The 22420-nt window shown below is 45.6% G+C and overlaps 1 protein-coding gene across 1 annotated transcript in view; it reads left to right on the top strand.

The window, feature by feature from the left end:
• The window catches only part of ADAM12 (ADAM metallopeptidase domain 12), a gene marked incomplete at its 5' end in the record, with an annotated part of 390130 nt that overhangs the window by 315316 nt on the left and 52394 nt on the right, over window positions 1-22420 (top strand). The window contains 2 exons of the mRNA XM_079699713.1: window positions 16853-17030; window positions 21534-21623. Of these exons, the coding sequence (XP_079555839.1) occupies window positions 16853-17030; window positions 21534-21623 (268 nt within the window). The remainder of the gene's footprint in view (window positions 1-16852; window positions 17031-21533; window positions 21624-22420) is intronic.

Raw genomic sequence — 22420 nt, 5'->3', positions numbered from 1 at the left:
ATGGGCTTGGGCAGGGGGGACACCATGAGGAGGGAAAGCATCGCTGACGGGAAGCCAGTGTCTGGTGGGGCTGGATCGGAACGGGGTGGGGCTGGAGGGAAGTGGTGCTGATGCCACTGGAGAGAAAGGAGGGGCCGGAGCACGCAAAGCCCATGCCGCGGTAGGAACATGGATTCATCTCTAGGGCAGGGAACCATCATTGGAGGGTTTTAGGCGGGACCGTAACATGATCTGAGTTTTCTTTTAAGAATTCTTCACTTTTAAGAAGATGGCGTAGCATCTGAGCTATTGTAGTTTGCCAAATTAAGGGGTTTACTGTCTGTAAAAAATAGGGGGGAGCTTCTTGTTAAAAAAGAAATGGTATATAAACTCTCGTTTTATTTTAGTGTAATTACTAGGCACTTGGAACCCCTTAAGAAGGAGCCTGCACTAGCACACCGGGGGGCGGATCACACCACAGCTTCACCCGCTCACCTCAGCGGTCTTGTAGACTTGATGTCAAAGATTCTCTTCTGTTTAGGATTCCACTTTGCTTTTCCTCTAGTAAGATTCTTTAAGGGCTCTACTTCAACAGCCACAAAAGAGCACTTCCACACTCTATATATCTGAAGAGATATATACAGATCTATATATCTGGTATATCTGAAGGGAGTTGGTGCCATAGTTTTCATGCTGATACTAAGATTCAGAGCTTGGGGCTGTTTGGGTTTTGTTTAATCCAGACTGGCAAACGGCTCTCAAGCAAAGAATGTGCTGCCTGGCTGCCAAGAGACAGTGGAGGGCAGTGCGTTGAGTGCCCTGGAGAATGTGGGCCGAGAAAATAAGCGAATGAGGGTTACCGCTTGCTTGCTCACCAGGGGTGTAGATAATTTACATTCAGCTGAGGTTGGGCATTCAGGAATAACATCTACAAGTAGATCAAATAACCATGTTCAAGGTGAAAGCATTGCCATTCCACTTCCTCAGAAGTGTGGATAATTGGCTCATTCGATTCCGTATAATTCAATTCAGGAAACATTCATTGCATACCTCCCTGCTGCACAGCTGTCTGGACGTGGATCACAGCTGGATGGCCTCCACCCAAGTTCAACCTTCTCTCAGGAAAGCTGAGAGGACACAGGCCCTGCCTCCAACTCAGGAAACAGGGCTGGGTGACCAATGATAGCAAAACCACTCATTTACTCAGCTCGTATTTACTGGGTACCTGTGTGCCAGATTCCAAGGAGCAGAGTGGGGCCACGGACACAAAAGGCAGGAACCTTGATTTCTAGGCCCTTATATTGTGGTAGGGATCCCAGGCAAGTAAACTGGTGATTACAGACTGGAAGCTCAGGGCTGATAGGGGACATTTTGGGGTGCCATGGGGCTCACAACAGGGGCACCTAATCTCATCTATTTACACAGTCCTGGGTATCATAACATCATCTATAAGTACTTCAGTTTGCCTCTAAAAGATAAGGAGAAAATTTTAAACATCACCATAATAGCATCTCACATTTTTAAAAAAATGACCAATAATTCATTGTGAACAAGGAGCAAAGGTTGGAAGGGGTGTTGGGCAGGGAACATTCTGGAGCAAAGTCCAGTCTGAACCCATCCCGGAAGAATTGCATAGGGTTAGGCAGACCCTCCTCGAGAATTCCTAGCTCATGTTACAGGAAATTTGGATTTATTTTTGAGGAGGCCTCTATCTGAAAATGTGATTCGGGAAACTAAAATCAACTGCACTTTTCAGTGAAAAGTTCCCAAGTTTCAGATGTGGTAGCAATTGATAGAAATTCGATGTATCTGGAAAGGCTATCCCCTTTCAAGAAGCACTTGCTTTCCTGAAAATCGGTGCAGAATATACATAATTAAAACTCACCCCCATCTGAAGTTTGAGGATCTATCTGAGGTCATGAAATACACTTATTATAAAGGGATTTTACGAGCATGGGATTGGAGAAAATCATTTCCTCATATCAGTTCTTCATTTGAAGGTGATTATTTTGTTTTCTCAATGGAAAGTTTAAGGAAGTCTTCACTTCCTTCTTCAAGGTGCAGTAGGGAAAACAATGGAAATCTTTATCCAAGGAGTAAAAAATAAATAAATAAACAACAACAAAATGAGGCACTCTAGTAACATTAAAACGCTACAGGGCAGAATCGATTTAACTATCCAGCTAGAGTAACTGAGTTGACTACTTACCGACATGACGATAAGGGGGAAATGAACTGGGAGGAGATATTCCTGACAGCAGTTCAAGAGGACCCCTCGATACAGACCATGTTCTTATTTCTTCTCTGTGGGATTAGATATTGCTCACTGGGAAATGAAGGAGTTTGTCTGCAATTAATGCAGAGTTGGGATAGTAAAAGTCACTGCCCAAGGGCATGGTAGAATGTCCTCTCCTCTTAAGCTGGATGCAAAACAGAGGTCAAGCTAGGGAGACTGGTCCGCATAGCACTGCTCCTTGAATATCCAGTGTGGGGGAAGTGGACGGAGGCAGACTTGACTTTGGCCCTAGAGATTACTGGGGATGTATCTTTCATCAGTCAGCGGTGTGAGGTGGGTGCGGTTATACCCATTTTAAGGATGAGGAGGTGGAGCTCAGAAAGTTAAATGAATTGCTTACGTTTTCAAAACTACCCAAGTGGAAGCCCCAAGACGTTAGGCTGAGTCACCAGGAACCAGGCCTCTGATTTTCCACCTTCCTTTTATCTCAAATAAAAATGTGCAGCAGCTGTAAACCTCAGGAAGAGGAGAAGGGCATCTATCCTGGGGTATTAGTCAGAGAAAGATGTGCTGGCTTCCCACCGCAGACTTCGAGGGAGCTCCGTGGTCCAGACTGAGGCTGAGACTGGGGCGGCCGTGCCATCCTGCCTCCCGGGGCTCCTTACCATGTGGAGGTCACCTCGGCTGTATTTGCCGTGTTCAGGCTCCAGGCGGGAACTGAAGCCTTCTCAGTACAGAGCTTTGTCCCTGTGTGACTTCTGGGAAGCAGGAAGGCTGGCCCATTTTTAAGCCATTTAGTTCTGCAAATCTCCTTCAACTTAGGTTACAACAGCAGAGAATTATTTCCTGTCATTGCTCGTTAATCCAGCATTTTATTTGTGGTAGAACATGTGTGAAAACATTGCCGCTGAAATTCTGCCAAGCCCTCCCCACTTACATGCACACACACACACACACACACACACACACACACACACACACAGCTTCCTCCTTTCCCCAGGACTTTTGGCACAGAGGCCACAGAGTGAGGTCAAGGGTAAATTCTGGGCCTGTCTGTGACCAGCAGTATTCAGAAGGACCCACTTTAAGCTCTACTAGGTCAGGAATTTTGTCTGTTTTGTTCATTGCTGGAGCCCCAGCACCTGGAACATATAGTAGATTTCAGTAAATTCTTCTTGACTGAAAGGATGGATGGGTGGACAGATGGATGGATGGATGGATGAATGGATGGGAGGGTGGGTGGGTGGATGGATGGATGGGAGGGTGGGTGGGTGGATGGATGGATGGGAGGGTGGGTGGGTGGATGGATGGATGGATGATGGATGAGTGGATGGGTGGATGATTGAGTGAGCTGATAGCAGATGGATAAATGGTAGTGGGCGGCTGGGTGGATGGACAGATGGATGGTGATTCCAGCACAATCAGATGTGTGCAGAGTGAAGCCACATTTCACCTTTCATGTATTGGCTAAACTTCTAAGGAGAAGATTCTGAGACCATTGCCTTTTATACTGTAGCATTTGCTGCAGCATTTTCATTTATTGTATATTCCACATCATCTACAATGGAGTTATGATAACTCACAAGAACCGAAACAATACAATAAAGAGAAAAACGAAAGCAAAATAAAAAAGAATAAGGACTGAGAAACCCCAGGTAAATAGGAGGCTGAGTCCATTGTTTTTTGTTTTTCTTTAACTCCATGGAGACCAAGGAGCAATTTACTTTCAAAAGGTGGACTTCTTCCATAAGTGGCTTCTCCTGCAAGCCTGTGCTTAATTTAGCTAAAGTAGGAGGTGGGAAGTTAAAAATATAAAAACTAAAAGTAGTTGTAAGAATAAGACCCTGTAGACCTCACAGATTACTCTCCAGTTTACAAAGAGCTTTCGCATCTCCTTTCTCATGTAACTGTCACAGTTCTAAGAGGAAAGGGCAGATACAATCGCCTCCATCATACAGATGAGAAAACTGAGGATCAGAAAGGCCAGAGTCCCCATGGTTGGTCAGGGCCAGACTCAAGATGATCAGCCCACAGCCTCTGGCCTATTCCCTGGCCCCTGTGAGCAAAGGAACCTTTGGTTCCCAATCCCCTGGGGCAGCGGTGGGGGGGGAACGGGGACATGGGTGCCAGTCTTCACAGCTCTTGAGTTTCAGGCTGCCCTGATGGCCAGCCGAGCATCAGGAGCTCAGCGAGGTAAGAACAGGGCCAAAAAGACTTCAGCCCTCGTTGGGTGGCTTGCAAGTATCTACCATGACCACTTTTCCTATCCTGTTTGATTAAAAGTGTTGCAGGGGGCCTCCCTGGTGGCGCAGTGGTTGAGAGTCCGCCTGCCGATGCAGGGGATACGGGTTCGTGCCCCGGTCTGGGAGGATCCCATATGCCGCGGAGCGGCTGGGCCCGTGAGCCATGGCTGCTGAGCCTGCGCATCCGGAGCCTGTGCTCCGCAACGGGAGAGGCCACAACAGTGAGAGGCCCGCATACCACAAAAAAAAAAAAAAAAAAAAAAAAAAAAAAAAAAAAAAGTGTTGCAGACTTGCAGAGTCAGCAGATGCAACGGGCATGCTCCATACAGGTCTGTCTCTTGGGGCAGGAGGAGAGGGCGGAGCTATCTCGCTGTGTAAACTGCCCTCTGTTAACCCCTGAATCTGTTTATGTCTGCCAGAACCTCACCCCCGACGAGCCCCGCGCAGAGACAGCAGCCTCTTCCTGTGATGAAGCTGAGCAGCCAGTCTGAGACACTGCCTCGGATGGGCTGGGCTCCTCTAGTGGGTGCTGGTGCCCTGCCCTGAGTCCGCTGCCTTTAGGGACTGGGCTCGGGAGGAAACAGCCGTCAGAGCACAGAAGCGAAAGGTCTACGCCTAGAGGCCGCCTGTGCACCTCTCAACCGACCAGGGCCTCGCTGGTCTCCTTCTTTATTAAAAATTCTGAGAAATTACATTTACACTTTAATTGGTTTCCGGGGAGGAGGAGCCGAGGTCAAAGTTCACGTGTTAAAGACATGAATTATAACGTGCCACAGATGGCTCCATTCTGGGCCCCAGGTGTTTGCTATTAACAATGGAAATGTCCTCTAAGGACTTTTTGATCATTCGCTCCTGGCCCGGTGGTTTGCCTCGCCGTCTGCGGCCCATCTGGCAGCCCACGGGGTCAAGTGTTTGGTCCTAATGCAGTCCCTTTCTATTCCTATGCGCTCCGCCGGGGTTCCGTTCTGTGGAGTGAGCCCGCGTGTTCAGGGTCACGCCGGGCACCCTTGGCCGGGCGGAGTGGGACTCGGGTCCACATCCACCTCCCAGCATGCCCGGGAAAGTCCTCCGGCAGAGCCCGTGCTGTCCCGGCGGGCGGCGGTTCCCTCTGCCCGCAGCTTGTTGAGACCCGCGTGGGCTCACAACGTCCCTCAGGTGTGTGCGTGGCCGCAGGTGTGCTCCATAAATCCCGGCTTCCGGCCGCCATTTCTCTTGGCCTCAAAGCCGTTCAGGGAGGTGCTCGACGGTGCCCTCCGAGTAGCCGGCAGGACCGTGGGCCTCACTGTTACCTGCACCTGACTCCAGGGAGCCAGAGATTCCTGGGCCACTGCCCTCTTCTTCCTGAATATGCTGATGCTGGCTCCGGGCCATTTGCGCCCCGTCACACCTGAGGCTGCCGGAGGCCTCCTGACTGCCCTTGAGGCAGCATGGCTGCAGAGGGAAAACACAGGCCTTCAGGTCAGGAAGCTGGGTTTTCAGTCCTGACCCTGGAACCAGAGGACTGTGGCAAGGTGTCTAACTGTTCTGTGCCTCAGTGTCCTCATATGTAAAATAGGAATGATATAATCTGACTCACCGGGCAGTCGGTGAGTGAGGATGCCCACCAGGCTTCTGGTCCACAGCAGGCCCTTGCTCAAGAATGGTAAGTGCTATTAATATTTTTACTCATTATCCTGGACGTGCAGGACAAGATGAAGTCAGAATCCCCTGAAACGGGGTGACCTTGGGCTGCACCTCAGTCCTGCCAGGCTGCTGACGACCAGGCCAGTTGCCACGGGTGCAGACACCACTGCCTGCCCCAACAGGACGTGCCTCTGGGTCACTCCTAAATTATGAGCATGGTGACTACAAGCTTTTATTCCAGGGCGTAATTGTGAAAAACCTAACGGTTTTTCTCAAGGTGGCCCGAGAACTTTGGGGTTGACACTTGGCCGAGCAAATCTATCCCAAGCAAGACTTCTTGCACCCATTGGTGTCCGTGGGCCCTGCGTTCCCCTAGGAAGAGAAGATGGTGACAGTGTGAGTCTTGTGCTCCTGGAGGATCTAGGAATGCGTAGAACTTGGCCCTGAACTGTGTGTTATTGTTTGTTTTTGGAAAAGCTCTTCAGGCTGGTTGCAGATTTAGTGATGAAGAGTCAGTAGGTCGCGCTGTCAGAGAACGGAGGGCGGGTCTGCTCTGTCTGTGGCCACATTTCCCTCCGAGCCCCCGCCTAGCAGCTTGGCTGTGGAGGAAGAGGTCAGAAGAATACGTGCAGGGTGCTCATGTCACTAGAGCTTTGGAAAAGTCCTTTGGAAAAAGTTCCAATGACTCAGAACCACCACAGCCAGCGGCATGGCGGGTAACAGTCATGTAAACAGCGTCTTTGTTTGTGTTGGTTGGTGGTTCGGTTGGTTGTTTATGCTTCCTAAGCCCATGTTCTGGTTGAGCTAGAGATGGCTCGGCCCTTCCAGAATGAGCAGAGTCTTTAACACCACACATGTATTAAATTGAGGGATCCTATTTAACTGCTTGATGGTTCCTTTGCCTCCTGAATCACCCTTCTCTCGAGTTGACCTGTACTTGTGGTTTTACAGTTTAAAGATTGCTACATTTTGGCTACAATTGTAATAAATTCTGCACCGTATTGGAAAATGTTTCTAAGCCCTAGAACGTACAAGGCACTGGCAAATCCTAATTTGAAATAGCCAAAACAGCACCTCTAAATAAGGAAGAGATACACATCTTTTTCAGGCAAATATTGGCAGCTAGCGTCTTTGAAGTTAACCAAAGACTTTCCCACTTGTGTTTGAAGCTCATTTGTTCTCTCCCTCAGCGTGCAAGGTCGTTATTATTCCCGGCCTGCAGGTGTGAAAACTGAGGCTTGGTTTTAAAACTGAGCTTTAGTTTTACTAGATGGGGTGCTCAGACTTAGTCTTCCAATTTCGATTCTTCTCCAGCTGCTCTGTGCCATGTGCCCAGATCGACAGTAGCCTCCCAGATCTGCTGCCTCTGTCACTTCCACTGTCAGGAGAAAATAAAACTCCATCTCGGTCTGCAAGAAGAAATCAGGGGGAGGCGGAATGTCAGCAACATATTTCCCCAAACCAGTTATCCCTTTACCATCTAATCATTTACCAGCTGTAGAAGACGTGAGGTGTTTTTTTGGTTTTTTTCAATCGATTTAAACAGAGAAATCTGGATGGCTTCCCATCCCTGGTTTCCTGCAACGTTGGCTTTTCCTGTCACACGATTATGTCAGCTCCAAGCTGTTCTCAGCAGCTGCCCAGACTGTTCCATCCTCCTTCCTCCGGTCACTTGCCTTTCTTTGCTGCAATCTGCATGCGGACTGTTGTCCCCCGACCCCCGCCCACCAGAGCTCGGAGCTGAGGAACCTGGATTCTTTGGGACCCAGCACACATTTATTAATGAGGCAGGGCAGTCAAAGGAAACATCAAGAACAGTGTGACCTGCAGCCCCGGTGAATCCAGCCTGCTTGCAGCTGCTTTTCCTAACTGCCTAATTGCCAACAAGAAAAGATAATTCCCGGAGAGCTTTTGCAAGGCAGATAACTCCCGACTTCCACTGTCAAGACTGATAAATGGGCTTAGTATGATTCACCCCCAAGAATACAGCCGTGAGATGCACAATAAGCTCCTACAAGAAAAGAATTTTCTGACTGCAGATTTGTCAAAGTAAAAGTAGCCCCTAATAATGTTTTACTTGGCAACTTGGTGACGGGCTGAAATATTAAGCTGTGACTGCATTTACAGTGGGAAGCCATAAGTGGCATTCCTCTTTTGAAAAGTGGGTTGTGTGTGTGTGTGTGTGTGTGTTTTCCAAAATCACCTGGTTGTCTATTTCATCGGCTTTTTATTTCTAACCTTGCATTCAGCATGGTAAACTTGCCCCCAAGTGTCCTTGGTTGGTAAATATTAGGAAAAAAGGCAGATGTGTCTAACTAAAGAGGTCACATCTGAACAGGAGCCAGGCACCCTGGCGAGGTGTCTGCAAGAAATTCTCTGCCCGTGAGCTGAAAGCAGCACTTTTTTCTGGGTCCTAGGTATAATCATTTTAAAGCATTCTTGTTGCCAAGGGAAAGTATCATGCAAAGGGGGTTCTTTTCTGAATAATTCTCGAATTTTATTGCTTTGCACCAGCCTGTCACTGCTATATGTCAATTCAATTAGCTGCTGTCCTGGCATATTTGGGATAATTTATGAAAAGTATTAAAAAGCACGTTGTGATGAGTTTGCCGAAAGCTGTAGAAGAAGCTGAGGCTTGTCTTTTTAAACTACCGACAATGGGCTACACGTGATCTTCAATGTCATGAGCAACCATAGGGCCCAATTCAATGTTCTTTTCATTAACAGTCCAGGGAATAAAGCTATGAAATAAGAAAGGGACAAAATAAGCCAAAGGAAGACAGAACTATCATACTTTGGAGTTTGAAACAAGTGGAAGGAACTTCAGAACAGAAACATCTTTCTGTTCACAGTCAGAACCTTTGCTGGTACCTTACTTAGTATAGAGTGTGATGATTCATCAGTTAACCCGCTCTAACACTTAAAGATATTTGGAAAATTCATTTGTGATTTGAATTTGGCTTTAAGAGACAGATTCTCATGGAATTTCTAGCACATGCGTACAATCACATGAGGTTTCAAAACGCTGTACCTCGAGCTTTTCTTAGAAAATGGAACCACAGGGGAAAATAGAACTATTTCTAGTTTAAGTGCAAGAAAGCTGACCTATCATGCACCTAGTTTGCATTTCTTATTGTTCACACAAATAGGTGTGGATTTGTCCATATATGATCTTTACAACATTTGAATTTTAAACTGAGGTCAGTTGTTCCCAAGCGTTAATTTTGATAATTTGATAAATCACCTGGACCATCAACTGATGAATAAATTGTGGTGTAGTCTTACTTACAAGGGAAAATTAGTCATTGAAATAAATGAAGTGCTAATAGTGCCACAACGTGGATGAACCTTCATGCTGAGTGAAAGAAGCCAGACATAGAAGGTCACATATTGGACGATTCCATTTATATGAAATGTCTGGACTAGGCAGATCCAGAGAGACAGAAAGCAGATTAGTGGTTGACAGGGACTTGGGGTGAGAGGGGATGAGGAGTGACTGCTTCATGGGGTGAGGGTTGTTTTGGGGGCTCAGGAAAAGGTTCTGGAATTAGTGGTGATGGTTGCATAACACTGTGAATGTACTGAAAGCCGAGGGATTATATATTTTTAAGTGATGAATTTGTTATGTGAATTTTACCTCAATTTTAAATGAAATCACCTGGAGAGCTTGTTAAAACAGTTGCTGGACCCCACCCCCGATTTTTTCTCAGGCGGCAGGTCCGTATGGGGTCTGAATGTTTGCATTTCTGGTAGGTTGCCAGGTGATGCTGAAGCTGGGACCACACTTTGAGGGGCTCCGATCCAGGCAGGTGGTTTGAGTGATGAAAGGATTCCTCCTTCGAATGTAAATCAGCACATCAAGGCTGTATTGATCACTGTCCATGTTTCAAGAGTTTACTGCAGGTGATCCAGGGCTGAAATGATATCTGTAGTGAAGAACATAAATTTTTTAAATCACTGAACTTGGGATCAGATCTAGTCTCTGCCATCCCCTAACTGAGAACTCTTAAACAAGTCCCTTCACCTCATTTGCAAAATGGGAATAACGATATCTATCTCACTGTGTTGTTTTAAAATGTACATTTAAAAAAGAAAGTATAAAGAAGAAGAAAATATTACTATGAAAAAGTACCCATCATATCATCTAGCTTAAAGCAGGCTCTCAAATAGTTATTCCAAAAAAATATGTATAGTATATATCAATTCAATATAATTATATATGTTTATATGTTTTATATAATTTCTATATGTGAATAAATATGCATTTATGTATGTGAATATATTGTATTTCTAATATTTTATTTATATGGATGGAGAGGCAGTGTGGGCAGTAGGTGTGTCCAATTGTTCCCTTGGCCAAGGTCCAGCAAGGGGAGAGTGGGAAGGGCCGGGGCCATATTTTAATCATCATAGGATCCTCCTCAGAGCTTTAAATATAATAATTACTTCTCCAGTGAGTGAGTGGATGAATGAAGGAGTAGTGAACATACTATCCCAAAAGTTTCATTCTGCTATCATCAAAGTTCAGAAGCAGAGTTGGTATCTGGGAAGCAGGGTGATGAGCAAGCATATCCCTGGAGGCATTCTTTTGTGCGGGCAAATTGGAGAAATAACAGTCTGAATAACCATTGTGCTGATAGATCCTGTCTGTGGATCCTGACACTGTGCTGGGGAGTGGATTCCATGTCGTGTTCAAGGTCCACTGGCCCATTTTTCATGCAAACCAGTGAACTGCTCATTGAGTCCTTAAGCCAACAGTTAGTGACATCTCTTGTGCACTAGGCACTGTGCAACCAGTGACCACTTAGACGTATTGTAAAAGGTGTTTAAATATGTGTAAATTAGGATTCTATTGTAATTACAGGACTCTGATATTTGGTATCATAAAATTCCCTTATCTCTTGAGATTTGAAATCATTTTATTTATTTTTAATTGAAACATAGTTGATTTACAATGTTGTGTTAATTCCTGCTGTACAGCAAAGTGATTGTTATACATATTCATACATTCTTTTTTATATTCTTTCCCATTCTGGTTTATCACAGGATATTGACTATAGTTCCCTGTGCTAATACAGAAGGACCTTGTTGTTTATCCATTCTCTATATAATAGTTTGCATCTGCTCACCCCAAGCTCCCACTCCATCCCTCCCCCACCCCCCCCTTCCCCTTGGCAACTACAAGTCTGTTCTGTTTGTGAGTCTGTTTCTGTTTCATAGATAAGTTCATCTGTGTCATATTAGATTCCATGTATAAGTGATATCACATGGTATTTGTCTTTCTGACTTACTTCACTTAGTATGGTAATCTCTAGGTCCATTCATGTTGCTGCAAATGGCATTATTTCATTTTTATGGCTGAGTAGTATTCCATTGTGTATATGTACCACATCTTTATTCATTCATCTGTCGATGGACATTTAGGTTGTTTCCAGGTCCTGGCTATTGTGAATAGTGCTGCTGTGACCATAGGGGTGCAAGTATCTTTTTGAATTATAGTTTTGTCTGGATATATGCCCAGGGGTGGGATTGTTTGACCCTATGGCAACTCTGTTTTTAGTTTTTTTGAGAAACCTCCATATTGTTCTCCATGGTGGCTACACCAGCTAACATTCCCACCAACAGTGTAGGAGGGCTTCCTTTTCTCCACACCCTCTCCAGCATGTGTTATTTGTAGACTTTTTAATGATGGCCATTCTGACCGGCGTGAGGTGGTATCTCAGTGTAGTTTTGATTTGCATGAAATCATTTTAGATCACTGAATTCTGTTCACTGAGGGAAGGCCATCGGGTTAGATATAGTTTTGGGCTTCCCTGGTGGCACAGTGGTTGAGAGTCCACCTGCTGATGCAGGGGACGCAGGTTCGTGCCCCGGTCCGGGAAGATCCCACATGCCGCAGAGCGGCTGGGCCCATGAGCCATGGCCGCTGAGCCTGCGCATCCGGAGCCTGTGCTCCGCAACGGAAGAGGCCGCAGCGGTGAGAGGCCCGCGTACAGAAAAAAAAAAACAAAAAACAAAAAACTAGTTTGCTTAAAAAAAAAAAAAGTGTGGGGGAATAAGAGTTTGAAATTCTTATGAAGAGTACCTTCACCATTATCAGTGCTTGGTCCATGCAGGGCAAAGCTCCCCTCCCCCATTTAATGATGCTCCATGGTAGTCTTTTGCCCTCAGCCTGACCTCTAAGGGCTTAGGGGTCTTCTCCGGGGAGGGGTCGCCCCTCTGGGTGTGTGTTACTGACAGAAGAGCCTGCTGCTTTCTGCTGAACAAAGTTCTCTAGGCCGGTCACGCCTGCCCACGTGCCTTTGCACAGGCTCCTCCCTCTTTCTGGAATGTTCTTCCTCCTGATGTTTTTCCACCTTGTTCCCTCACATCCTTGTGGTGAGAGCCCCAAATGCCTTCCCCTCCGTGAGGTCTTCCCTGACCACCCTCCCTAAGAGGTCAGCACCTCGCACATCCTCTCCCCCTGACCTGTCTTATCTTTCTCTTCAATGCTCATTCCTTTCTAATAGGTAATTGATTCCCTTATCTTCTGTATTATTCGTCTGCCCCACTAGATGCAAGCTCCACCAAGGCCGGGATTTGTGTATGTTTTATTCATTCCATCTCCCCAAAGCCTAGAACAATGCCTGGAATATAGTAGGTATTGAATAAATATTTGCAGAATAATTGAATGATGAGTGACAGGTTTCTCTGCTTTTCTTCCTCTAAAGCCTGACTTTCTCTAAATGCCCAAATAGGGCTCAGGAATATTCTATCAGAGAGAAATAAGTCACCTGTTCTCCATGATGAGAAATCATGGAAGGATGAAGGCAGTCAAGATACTCTGCAGGTACAAAATGCTCCTTGGACACATTGCCATTGGTCAGCAAGAGAGGTCGTGGAGGATGGCAGAGGCGTTTCTCCATCCTCACGTAGAGGTGGGAATGTGGACTGGTCCAGTCCACGGACAGGGCAGGAAGGTGTGGGGAAGGGTCGCTGGGCTTCCCAAGGGGCCTCCCTGGGGTCATTCTGAGCGAGCCCAGATTGGAGGGAAAGAGGACCTATTCACATGTGCTTCTGGCGCAGGAGCTGTGAGCCATGGCCGGCAGCTGCTGGAGGTTTTAATTATACTGACTTTGAAGGCAGGCGTCCTGCTGGTGAAATCGGGTTACACGCTGCGTGGCCCGGCTCTGTGTTGTGAGTGATGGTGAGCCAGGATCAGTTTCAGTGTCGGTGAACTCACCGACACCTCGTTCGGCATCTGAGGAGAACATTGCTGCTTTGTTGTTACAGCAGAGGCACCTCGAGGAATTAGCGCCTGGACGCTGTTCCTCGGAGCAAGGCTGGAAAGCTGTGAATTGGGTGGATGTTATTCCTCCGTGATTCTAAATGAGAGAGAACTTTAAAAGCACCTGGGGTTTGTCCTTCAACAGAATAGGAAAAAACTAAGAGAACTAGAAATGTATTATTACGCAGATAACTCGACTTCTGTGTGACCACATTCGGCACAGACACGAAAAGAGTCGTTTTTTTGCTAACAGTAGATCTGTTCTCCTCTCCCAAATACTCTGAATTTTAAATCCTGCACTTAAACTGATCTCTTTCATCTTGTTTCTATCCCTGTTTTTTGTTTGTTTTTGTTTTTGTTTTCGCTGTACGCGGGCCTCTCACTGTTGTCGCCTCTCCCGTTGCGGAGCACAGGCTCCAGACACGCAGGCTCAGCGGCCATGGCTCACAGGCCCAGCCGCTCCGCGGCACGTGGGATCTTCCCGGACCGGGGCACGAACCCGTGTCCCCTGCATCGGCAGGCGGACTCTCAATCACTGCGCCACCAGGGAAGCCCATCTATCCCCCCCCTTTTTTTTTAATGTCAGTCCCCCACAAAATCCAAAATGTATTTGTTTTGAAAGACAGTGAGATGGGAGGGCTCGTCGGAGCTGTTCCTGGAGCTGGTTTCAGCCCTCTAATCCCCGGGCGCTCGTGGGCATCTTCTCACTTGGGAAGCAGGGTGATTGATACCCCTCTTTCACTGGGCTTCTGTTAATCTTGATATAAACTGCTGTTAATCCTGCTTATAAACCATTCCCGAGGCTTACAATTTATCCTTGTGTCTTTCCTAATTAACTTTAGCATTTTCTAGAAATCAGTGCCCTGCCAGAATGAACTGGTCAGAGTTCATCACAGCACCTGGTTAGGTATCACTGAGTGAGAATGAGGTTTAGTCTCCTGGGTCAGGCCTTGAGATAGAGGCGTCCTGGGAAATGCTTACACTGGAGAAGATTGCATTTCTTCCACTGCAAAGAGAAGTACTGCTCTCAATTCCCTGTGCGATGTACTGTCATCTTTTCAACACAAAGCTCTTCTAAATGGACAAAATTACACTTTTTCTTGTGGCTCATCATCTGAAGCTATTCAGTATCACTTTTGATACCAGGAACAATCAATCTGTCTGCCCAGGAAAGTTATAAAGATTTTGAAAGGAACTTTGTTACAGCCCTACAGCTAAGTCCTGGTGTATTTTCTTTGTATCCAAGAGCAAGGCTTGCATGTATTAATTTACTTGTAGATTAGAATTATACTTCAGAGTTAATAACCTGAGGTTGACAGAAAACACCTGGGGAGATAGTGCAGTGTTACCAGTTTGGCCCTGGAACTCATCATGATCTTGAAGTGTTGCCAGACTCAATCATTGAATGGTGGCTAGTATGCGGTCTTCAGGGAAACCTAGCAGCACACATTGGTTTGGCCAATTGATTGGGATCCAATTATAATGTCATCCTGTCTTCATGGGAGAGGGTGCTTGGGCTTGCTGGTCAGCAAGTCCTGCTTCCTCACCAAGTAATAAAACCTGGCTTTCTGGTGTGCTTAGCCCTTATGATAATCGCTGCCTAAGACCTGGGAAAGCACATTTGTAAAAGAGTCAGATGCTTTATGTACGTTAGGGACCACTAGCTGCTGTGGGAAACAGACCCCTAATTCACAAGGGCTTACCATCATAGAGATGTGTTTCCCTTGCATGTGACGCTGTGGAGCTCTGTGCTGTCAGTGAGTCAGGACAAGGTGCTGTGTCTGGCTTGTCCCCCTCCTAGGACTTTGGACTGGTCTGAGCACAGCTGGCAGCAGGGGAGAGGAAGGAACAGCTACTTAACTACCTTCGGCCAGAAGTGACACATGTCATTTCCCCTCTGCTAATTCCATCACCAAGAATTATCACACAGCCCTCCCAGGAGCAAGGCGGGTGGCACAGCCCCTCCGGACCATGGAAGGGGGAACACGAGCTCTGTAGGGAAGTTGGCCAACTTGGCCACATCCCTATGTAGCCCTGGTTTTTCGAGGCAAGGGCAGGACCTGCACTTCTGACCACCTCCATTCTCTTAGAGCTGTGCCTGGGGAGACAGTGGTTTGCCCTTTATAGGCTCAAACCAGTATCAGCCATTCCTGACCCACCATGGGGATTGTGTCTGTGAAGCCGTGGAGTTGATAAGCTCAGTCATTTGTACCTTCCCCCTCCCTTGGGATAATGATTGCTTTTATTATTTTTTTTTAACTGAAGTATAGTTGATTTACAATGTTATGTTAGTTTTTCTAGTGTACAGCACAGTGATTCAGTTATATATACTTTTTCAGATTCTTTTCACTTACAGGTTATTATAAGATATTGAATATAGTTCCCTGTGCCCTACAGTAGGTCCTTGTTGTTTATCTAGTTTATATATAGTAATTTGTATCTGCTAATCCCAAACTCCTACTTTATCTCCCCCTGCCTTTCCCCTTTGGTAACCATAAATTTGTTTTCTGTGTCTGAGTCTGTTTCGTTTTGTAAATAAGTTCATTTATATCATTTTTTAGATTCCAAGTATAAGTGATATCAGATGATATTTGTCTGTCTGACTTACTTCACTTAGTATGATAATCTTTAGGTCCATCCATGTTGCTGCAGATGGCATTATTCTTTTTTATGGCCGAGTACTATTCCATTGTATATGTCAATATATATGTACCACATCTTCTTTATCCACTCATCTGTCGATGGACACTTAGGTTGCTTCCATGTCTTGGCTATTGTAAATAGTGCTACTATGAAAATTGGGGTGCACATATCTTTTTGAATTAGTTTTCATCTTTTCTGGATATATGCCCAGGATTGGGATTGCAGGATCATAAGGTAGCTCTATTTTTAGTTTTTTGAGGAATCTCCATACTGCTTTCCATAGTGGCTGTACCAGCTTACATTTCCACCAACAGTGTAGGAGGATTCCCTTTTCTCCACACCCTCTCCAGCATTTATTATTTGCAGACTTTTTGATGATGGCCTTTCTGATCAATGAAGTTAGAGCACTCCCTCACACCATACACACAAAAAACCCTCAAAATGGCTTAAAGACTTAAATGTACTTTTTTCATCTTTGTACTTTCCAATATGAACATAGGTAGCGTTCATATTACAAGCTACAGATCCTAAGCATTCACTTTCCATTTTATCATTTCACACAGAACTCTTAATGATGTCTGTAATGAGACACAATCTAAAGTTGTTGATTTGAAAACCATCCAAAGGTCATTTCTTTTTGGATAAAGCACTTCCTCATCAGTGGTGTTGGAACTCTGCAGGATTGGACCTCAGGGTGTAGTCGAAGGTGCCTCATTTTACACCACTCAAGCCTTTGTTCACTGAGACTAACAGTGGCCGCCCAGGCAGATGGTGCCCGTGGGTACCACGCACAGCTTCACGCGAAGGATGCGCGAGGCCTGTCGGTGCCCTGACGACTGACGTCCTGGCTCTTCCCTGCAGGTACCCGTTCCCCATGGTATTCAGCAGCTGCAGCAGGAAGGACCTGGAGGCCAGCCTGGAGAAGGGCATGGGTATGTGCCTCTTTAACCTGCCGGAAGTGACGCAGTCCTTCGGGGGCCAGAAGTGCGGGAATGGATATGTCGAAGAAGGAGAGGAGTGTGACTGTGGCGAACCGGAGGTGAGAGAGACGTTTCCAGAATGTTGGTCTCGCGTTCGCGGCTGGGCCAAAAAGCAAGAACTTGAAGGAATTGTGCAGTAGAATGAAAGTGCTAGAAATGCAGGATGGAAAACTCCTACATGACCACCTTGAACAAACTTCATAAGCCAGGGTGGCCTTCTTGAATTTTAAGTATTGCATAGAATAAGTTGTATCACTGGTTTAAAAAGATACAGAATCTTCTCTGTTGAAGGACGCAGTAGCGTAGGCAGGATGAGGACAAGAACAACGAAAAAGCATTTAGCTTTGAGTTTGACAGAGAAGAAAGCCTTAGAATGCTGGCTTCAAATGGCTAACAAGTACCAGGTCTTTCTCTCTGTAAGGTGTGCACCCGAGGGGAATTTGAATAAGCAGCATTCATTTTTAAGCAAGAGCTTCTTCCCAAGTTGAAATTCTGCTCCTGCAGCCGCAGCTTCCTCTGTATGGACGACCTGAGGCGCCCAGGCTCCGGCCTGTCTGCTTGTTAGCTTTCAGAAGAAATAAGTGAAAGCGGGGAACATTTTTATCCAGCAAAAGGCGTATTTAACCCTGTTTTCCAGCCAGTGTCAGGACATTTTCTCATTTCTGTAGGGCCCAAGATAAAGTTAATCAACATCAAAATTCTAACAGCCATTTTTAAATCCCTGAATAATCTTGGGAAGGAAAGAGAAAGACAGGACCCAGTGAGACCACCTGGTGAAAGAAGTACCCCCTCAAAACCTGGAGGAGGTTGATTTAGAATAAATCAAAGCCAGTCGTTTGTATAGCAGGCTGTCTCCATGTGGGAGTCCCTCCCTGAGAGCTTGTGCAAGCTGCAGCGGTAGTCAAGTTCAAGATGGGCTTAGCTAAATTCACACACCGGCTTGATGAGGCCTTAGGAAGAGCATGCCTTGGAGAGATGCTCTGAAAGGGTGATTTGGGGATGGAAGGGAACTTGTGCTGAGACTCTGGGACATCCCTCAAATTGCTGTGTTCATCCAACAAACAACTGGTTATAGAACCTTCATCATGTCCAATCTCCAAGTCTCTGAGCTTTCCCACATCAGCAGGAATGAGCCTGGTCTCCATCTGACCATTTGTGTAAGAATATTGGGAGTGAATATAAGTCCTAGGGGATGGGGGTTGCAAAGGTGGTTTGATCAAATGTTTTTGTGCCCTTGCCAAAATCAGGATTCATCCAAGGTCACAGGGCTGTCCACAGCGGCGTTCAGTTTTGCTCACAGTAGAATGGCTACTATGCAGGAACAAAGTCCTAAATCCTAACAGAAACTCTTTTTCAGATTAGCAGAGGAAAACTTGAAACCGTCATGGGATGGGTTATGCAAAGCGGAAATTGCTTGGAGACTTTTTCTAATTGCTTAAAGAAAAAAACAAAATTAGTTTAAATTACTCCTATTTCTCAGGAGAGGTCACGTTGACTTGAAATGGTTATCTTTTATCTGAACTCCTTGTAATTGTTTGCTAATCTAAATAAATTTGACAGCTCTTCCTGAAGCCATGAACTCTCAGGTTTGGAATGACTCTATTAGCAATCCTTTATTCCATATGCCAGCACTGCCACCAGCATCCCTGCCACCCTCCCCATCACCACTGTTAACATGTCCACCACCACCCCACCATCATCACCACTACTGCCACCGCCATCACCACCAACCCCACCACGAGCATCACCACCGCCACCATCATGTCAGCAAATGCTTGAGTGCCTGAAATTCGCCAGCCTGATGTCGTGGTCTTCTCTTTTACCTCCATCAAGAAGTCACTCAGCTTTCCCAGGGTGTTTACTGTCTCTCCAGGCAGCTCATTGCAGAACAGCTTTGAAGAACTCAAAGTCTTTGCTTAAGTAAGAGCCGTGTTCTCTCTCCATGTAATTCACAAGTGTATATTTCTGTGCTTAGGGTCCTTATTTAATAGGAGAAGTTCTTGCTATCTGAAGAGAACTCTCGTTCTCCTCATCCAAAGTTCTTTCTTCCAAGAAATCTTTCAAAGTCCCAGGCAAGCCTTTGGCCTCAATTCTTAGTTTTCTTTATTTTTTTTTTTTAAAGTTTAAGCTCCAACTGTGTCTGAGGGTATGAAAGCCCATTTCCCAGTTTCCAAGCTGACCAAAACTTTTAGTCAGACCTGTGAACCTGAGTTTTTTACCCCCCAACTCAGTGCTCAGGCCCTGGAAATATCCATCATGCCTTTGTTTCATATTGGCCTACGCATCCCCTGGACCATAAAGACCTCCGGTGTCACCACATGAGTGAGTAAAGGGGGTCAGAACAACTGCCCCACCTCATGCCTAGAACCAGTTTCTGTTCCCTTGCTCCCAGAAATAATGGCCACTATTTTCAAGAAGGTGCATCATTGTCTTAACCCCAGTTCATTGTGATTAAGAATCTCTGTCTACTACCTACAACCCAAGGATGACAATTGGGGCATTTGCTGAGAATTCTCTAATGGCTTCATTCATTCATCTTTCTTCTCTGGAGATGTAGCGTTCGTTGGCTCTGCTGGACTTCTCTATTGAGTACTAAACTAATAAATGCATCAACAGATGAAGGATTTGTCTCTTCTGATAAATAGAGTTCTGTGGAAGGAATAGATTCTGGGTAGTTAAAAGGCAAATGAATGCTGAAGCGTTCTGTCCAGGGCACTGGATTTACATCCACCATGAGGATTTCCTGACAACTTGCTCATTCTTCCAAGTTAATAGGGTTGGGAAAGCAGCCTTATCTCCTTGTTTAAAGCCAATAGGACGCCAGTAGCTTGCAAATATTTTTTAAACTTAGTTATCTCTCCCACATTATCAATCCCCTTTGAAGTCAAAACCATTCTACTTGGCTGCGTTTCATTTGAACTGCTGAGTGATTTGGTGGGGTGGGGGTGGGAGTTAGTTCTTAAAGGATCTTAGGACCCAGTTTTAGGATGGCTGATTTAACTTAGAAGTGCAAGGAAGTCTGTAATTTGGCTAATGTGTTATTAGGAGAACCATTTAGACCATGATGTACAGGACAGCACTGCTGTACGTGTGATGGTACTGATGAGGAGTGCCACTGATGGCTTCCGTTTTAAAAAACAAAATGAGTTCCTAAGTGTTTTAGGATTGTAAGTCCATGAGTTAGAAACCTTTACCGTCCTGAAAGCTATGACTTCTGGTTGGCAGTTTTATCTTATTGTATATATTACCCACTCCGGATGTTTATAAAGTCCTTGAGCAAATTTAAAATTTAATAATTTGGGTTGTATGTATAATAGGAGCAAACAGTTAAAAGGGAACATCGTTCATAGAGTTTTACAAAGGGTACAGTTCAGCTATCTGGTGAGTCATAAATCGTCTGGATTATCAACATTTTATTCATGGCGTTTATGATACTAATTCATTCGTGGAAGATGGTTTTGGGGAGTAAACTATTATACTATTAAAATAGTATCTGATGGGCTTCACTCTAGCCATAGTATATAAATTCTTCAGCACATATCATATTAAATAAAATAAAAGGACATTGGTAAATTCAATCCTGAAGACTATTGAACTCTCCTTTCTAATGATAATCCATTGCTTCTAAAATGTGTAAATGCCAAGTTACTGGAATGTTCTAAAGCACGAGATGTCATAAATATACTGGATAGATATGTATAGGCCTTTTGTTGAGAGCTAAGCAAAAGGTATCAATCTCTTGTTTCATTTTGTTAGAAAAAATTAGGTGGCTGTGAAGCACAGCATAACAAAGGATTTCACTTCCTCTCTCATGTTCATTTCACAGAGGACAATCCAGCTACTGTTTGATCTGTTTAAATCCTTTGCAGATCAATGGGCACAGCCCACGGATCTCCTTCCAGCCTCTTGCTCATTCTGAGGTGCATTTCTGACCTGAGGGGGGTCTCATCAGGTGAGACAGCCCACCTGTGCTGAGCAAGAGTCCAGCTAGGACGTCTGGTTGGATTGCAGGGAACTGTGTTTCAAACACAATTGATTTGACTTCATTTCCTGCCAATATGCTCTAGATTCAACTCTGGATCAGTCTTTGAAGGGTAAAGTTTGTATGCATCTATGTAGATTTTTAAATAAGTAAGTTCATAGGACTCCCGTGGTCCTGGTGTGATTCACTGCATTAAGGCCAGCAGTCATCAGACACACACACACACACACACACACTCACACACTCACACACACACACACACACACACACACACACACGCTGCTGACATGAATGGCCTCCCGAGCCAGCCAGCCTTCCTGTCCGGGTCCCTCACCCCATCATGAAAGATGCTTGAGTGCTACTGACTTTTCCCAGGGACACGCACTCCCAGGCAGTTCATAAACACTTACCAGAAGCTTTGCTTTCTTCCAGAGGAAGATAATCCTCAGTCCGGCTAGTTTTCATCTCAAGAGCCAGACCCTCTGGTTCTTTCTTCCCTTTTCAGTCGCTTAAGGTGCGACCTTTGCTTTCTGTGAGTATTTGTGCCATGTGACCCTGTCAAACCCGTTCCCGTCTCCAGGAGTGTCTGAATCTCTGCTGCAACGCCACCACCTGTACCCTGAAGCCAGATGCCGTCTGCGCACACGGACTGTGCTGTGAAAACTGCCAGGTGAGTCCTCCTGGTCCCGAGGTCACCCGCGCAGTCCGCTGGTTCGACAGTGATGCAGGGCAAGCAATTGGACAGGGCGACTTCCCAGCACTCGCTGCTGTGGGAACTATAATCCTTATCACGCAAGTTGGTACCATCTATCTCCTAGTTTTATTATCTTCCAATCTTCGTGTGAAATGCATATTCTAATGCTAAGTCATCTGTGATCAATTATTTATTTATGAGCTGAAAAGTAAGTAGACCAAAGAACTCCAGCTCCACGTTAAATGTTCCGGGTCTGCTATCGGAGGAAGGTTTCGAGAACCAGTCCCCACTGCTGTGGGGACTCATGCCGGGTCCCTCTCCTCCATCCCAAGAACATCTGCCTGCTGGGTGAGGAGCTGCGTGGATTGTTCCAGGGATTTTGTGTCAACATCTTGATCTTGACGTGCCCCCAACAGAAGGTGCTGGCTGACCCAGCCCAGCCCAGAGTGGCAGTTTTATACTTTTGCCATTTTCTGCCACCATGCCTGCATTCGTTTTGGCAATGCCGTTGTTTGTCTCATTATTCAGAGCTGAGATCTGCCAGAGTCAAAGCCTGAGCTTTTGATTCAAAGGTTCCAAGGGTAGAGTTTTATTTCCTTTTAATTAAGCAATCGATCTTGGCATTCTGCTTGCAGGAAACTCCCTCTTAGCGACCCAAGTAGAGCGCAGTGTTTGAGAAGTGCATTATGACATTTTACATTCGGCTTAAAGTATCCTTCATCCTCTTTCTACTTGTAATTAACTTACGGCGAACGAAGGTTAAAAGAGGCAGC

This window comes from Hyperoodon ampullatus, assembly GCF_949752795.1.
Source record: "Hyperoodon ampullatus genome assembly, chromosome: 1".
NCBI classification, from domain to species: domain Eukaryota; kingdom Metazoa; phylum Chordata; class Mammalia; order Artiodactyla; family Ziphiidae; genus Hyperoodon; species Hyperoodon ampullatus.
Note: the sequence above shows the minus strand (reverse complement) of the source record. Positions and strands in the feature narration are given on the sequence as shown.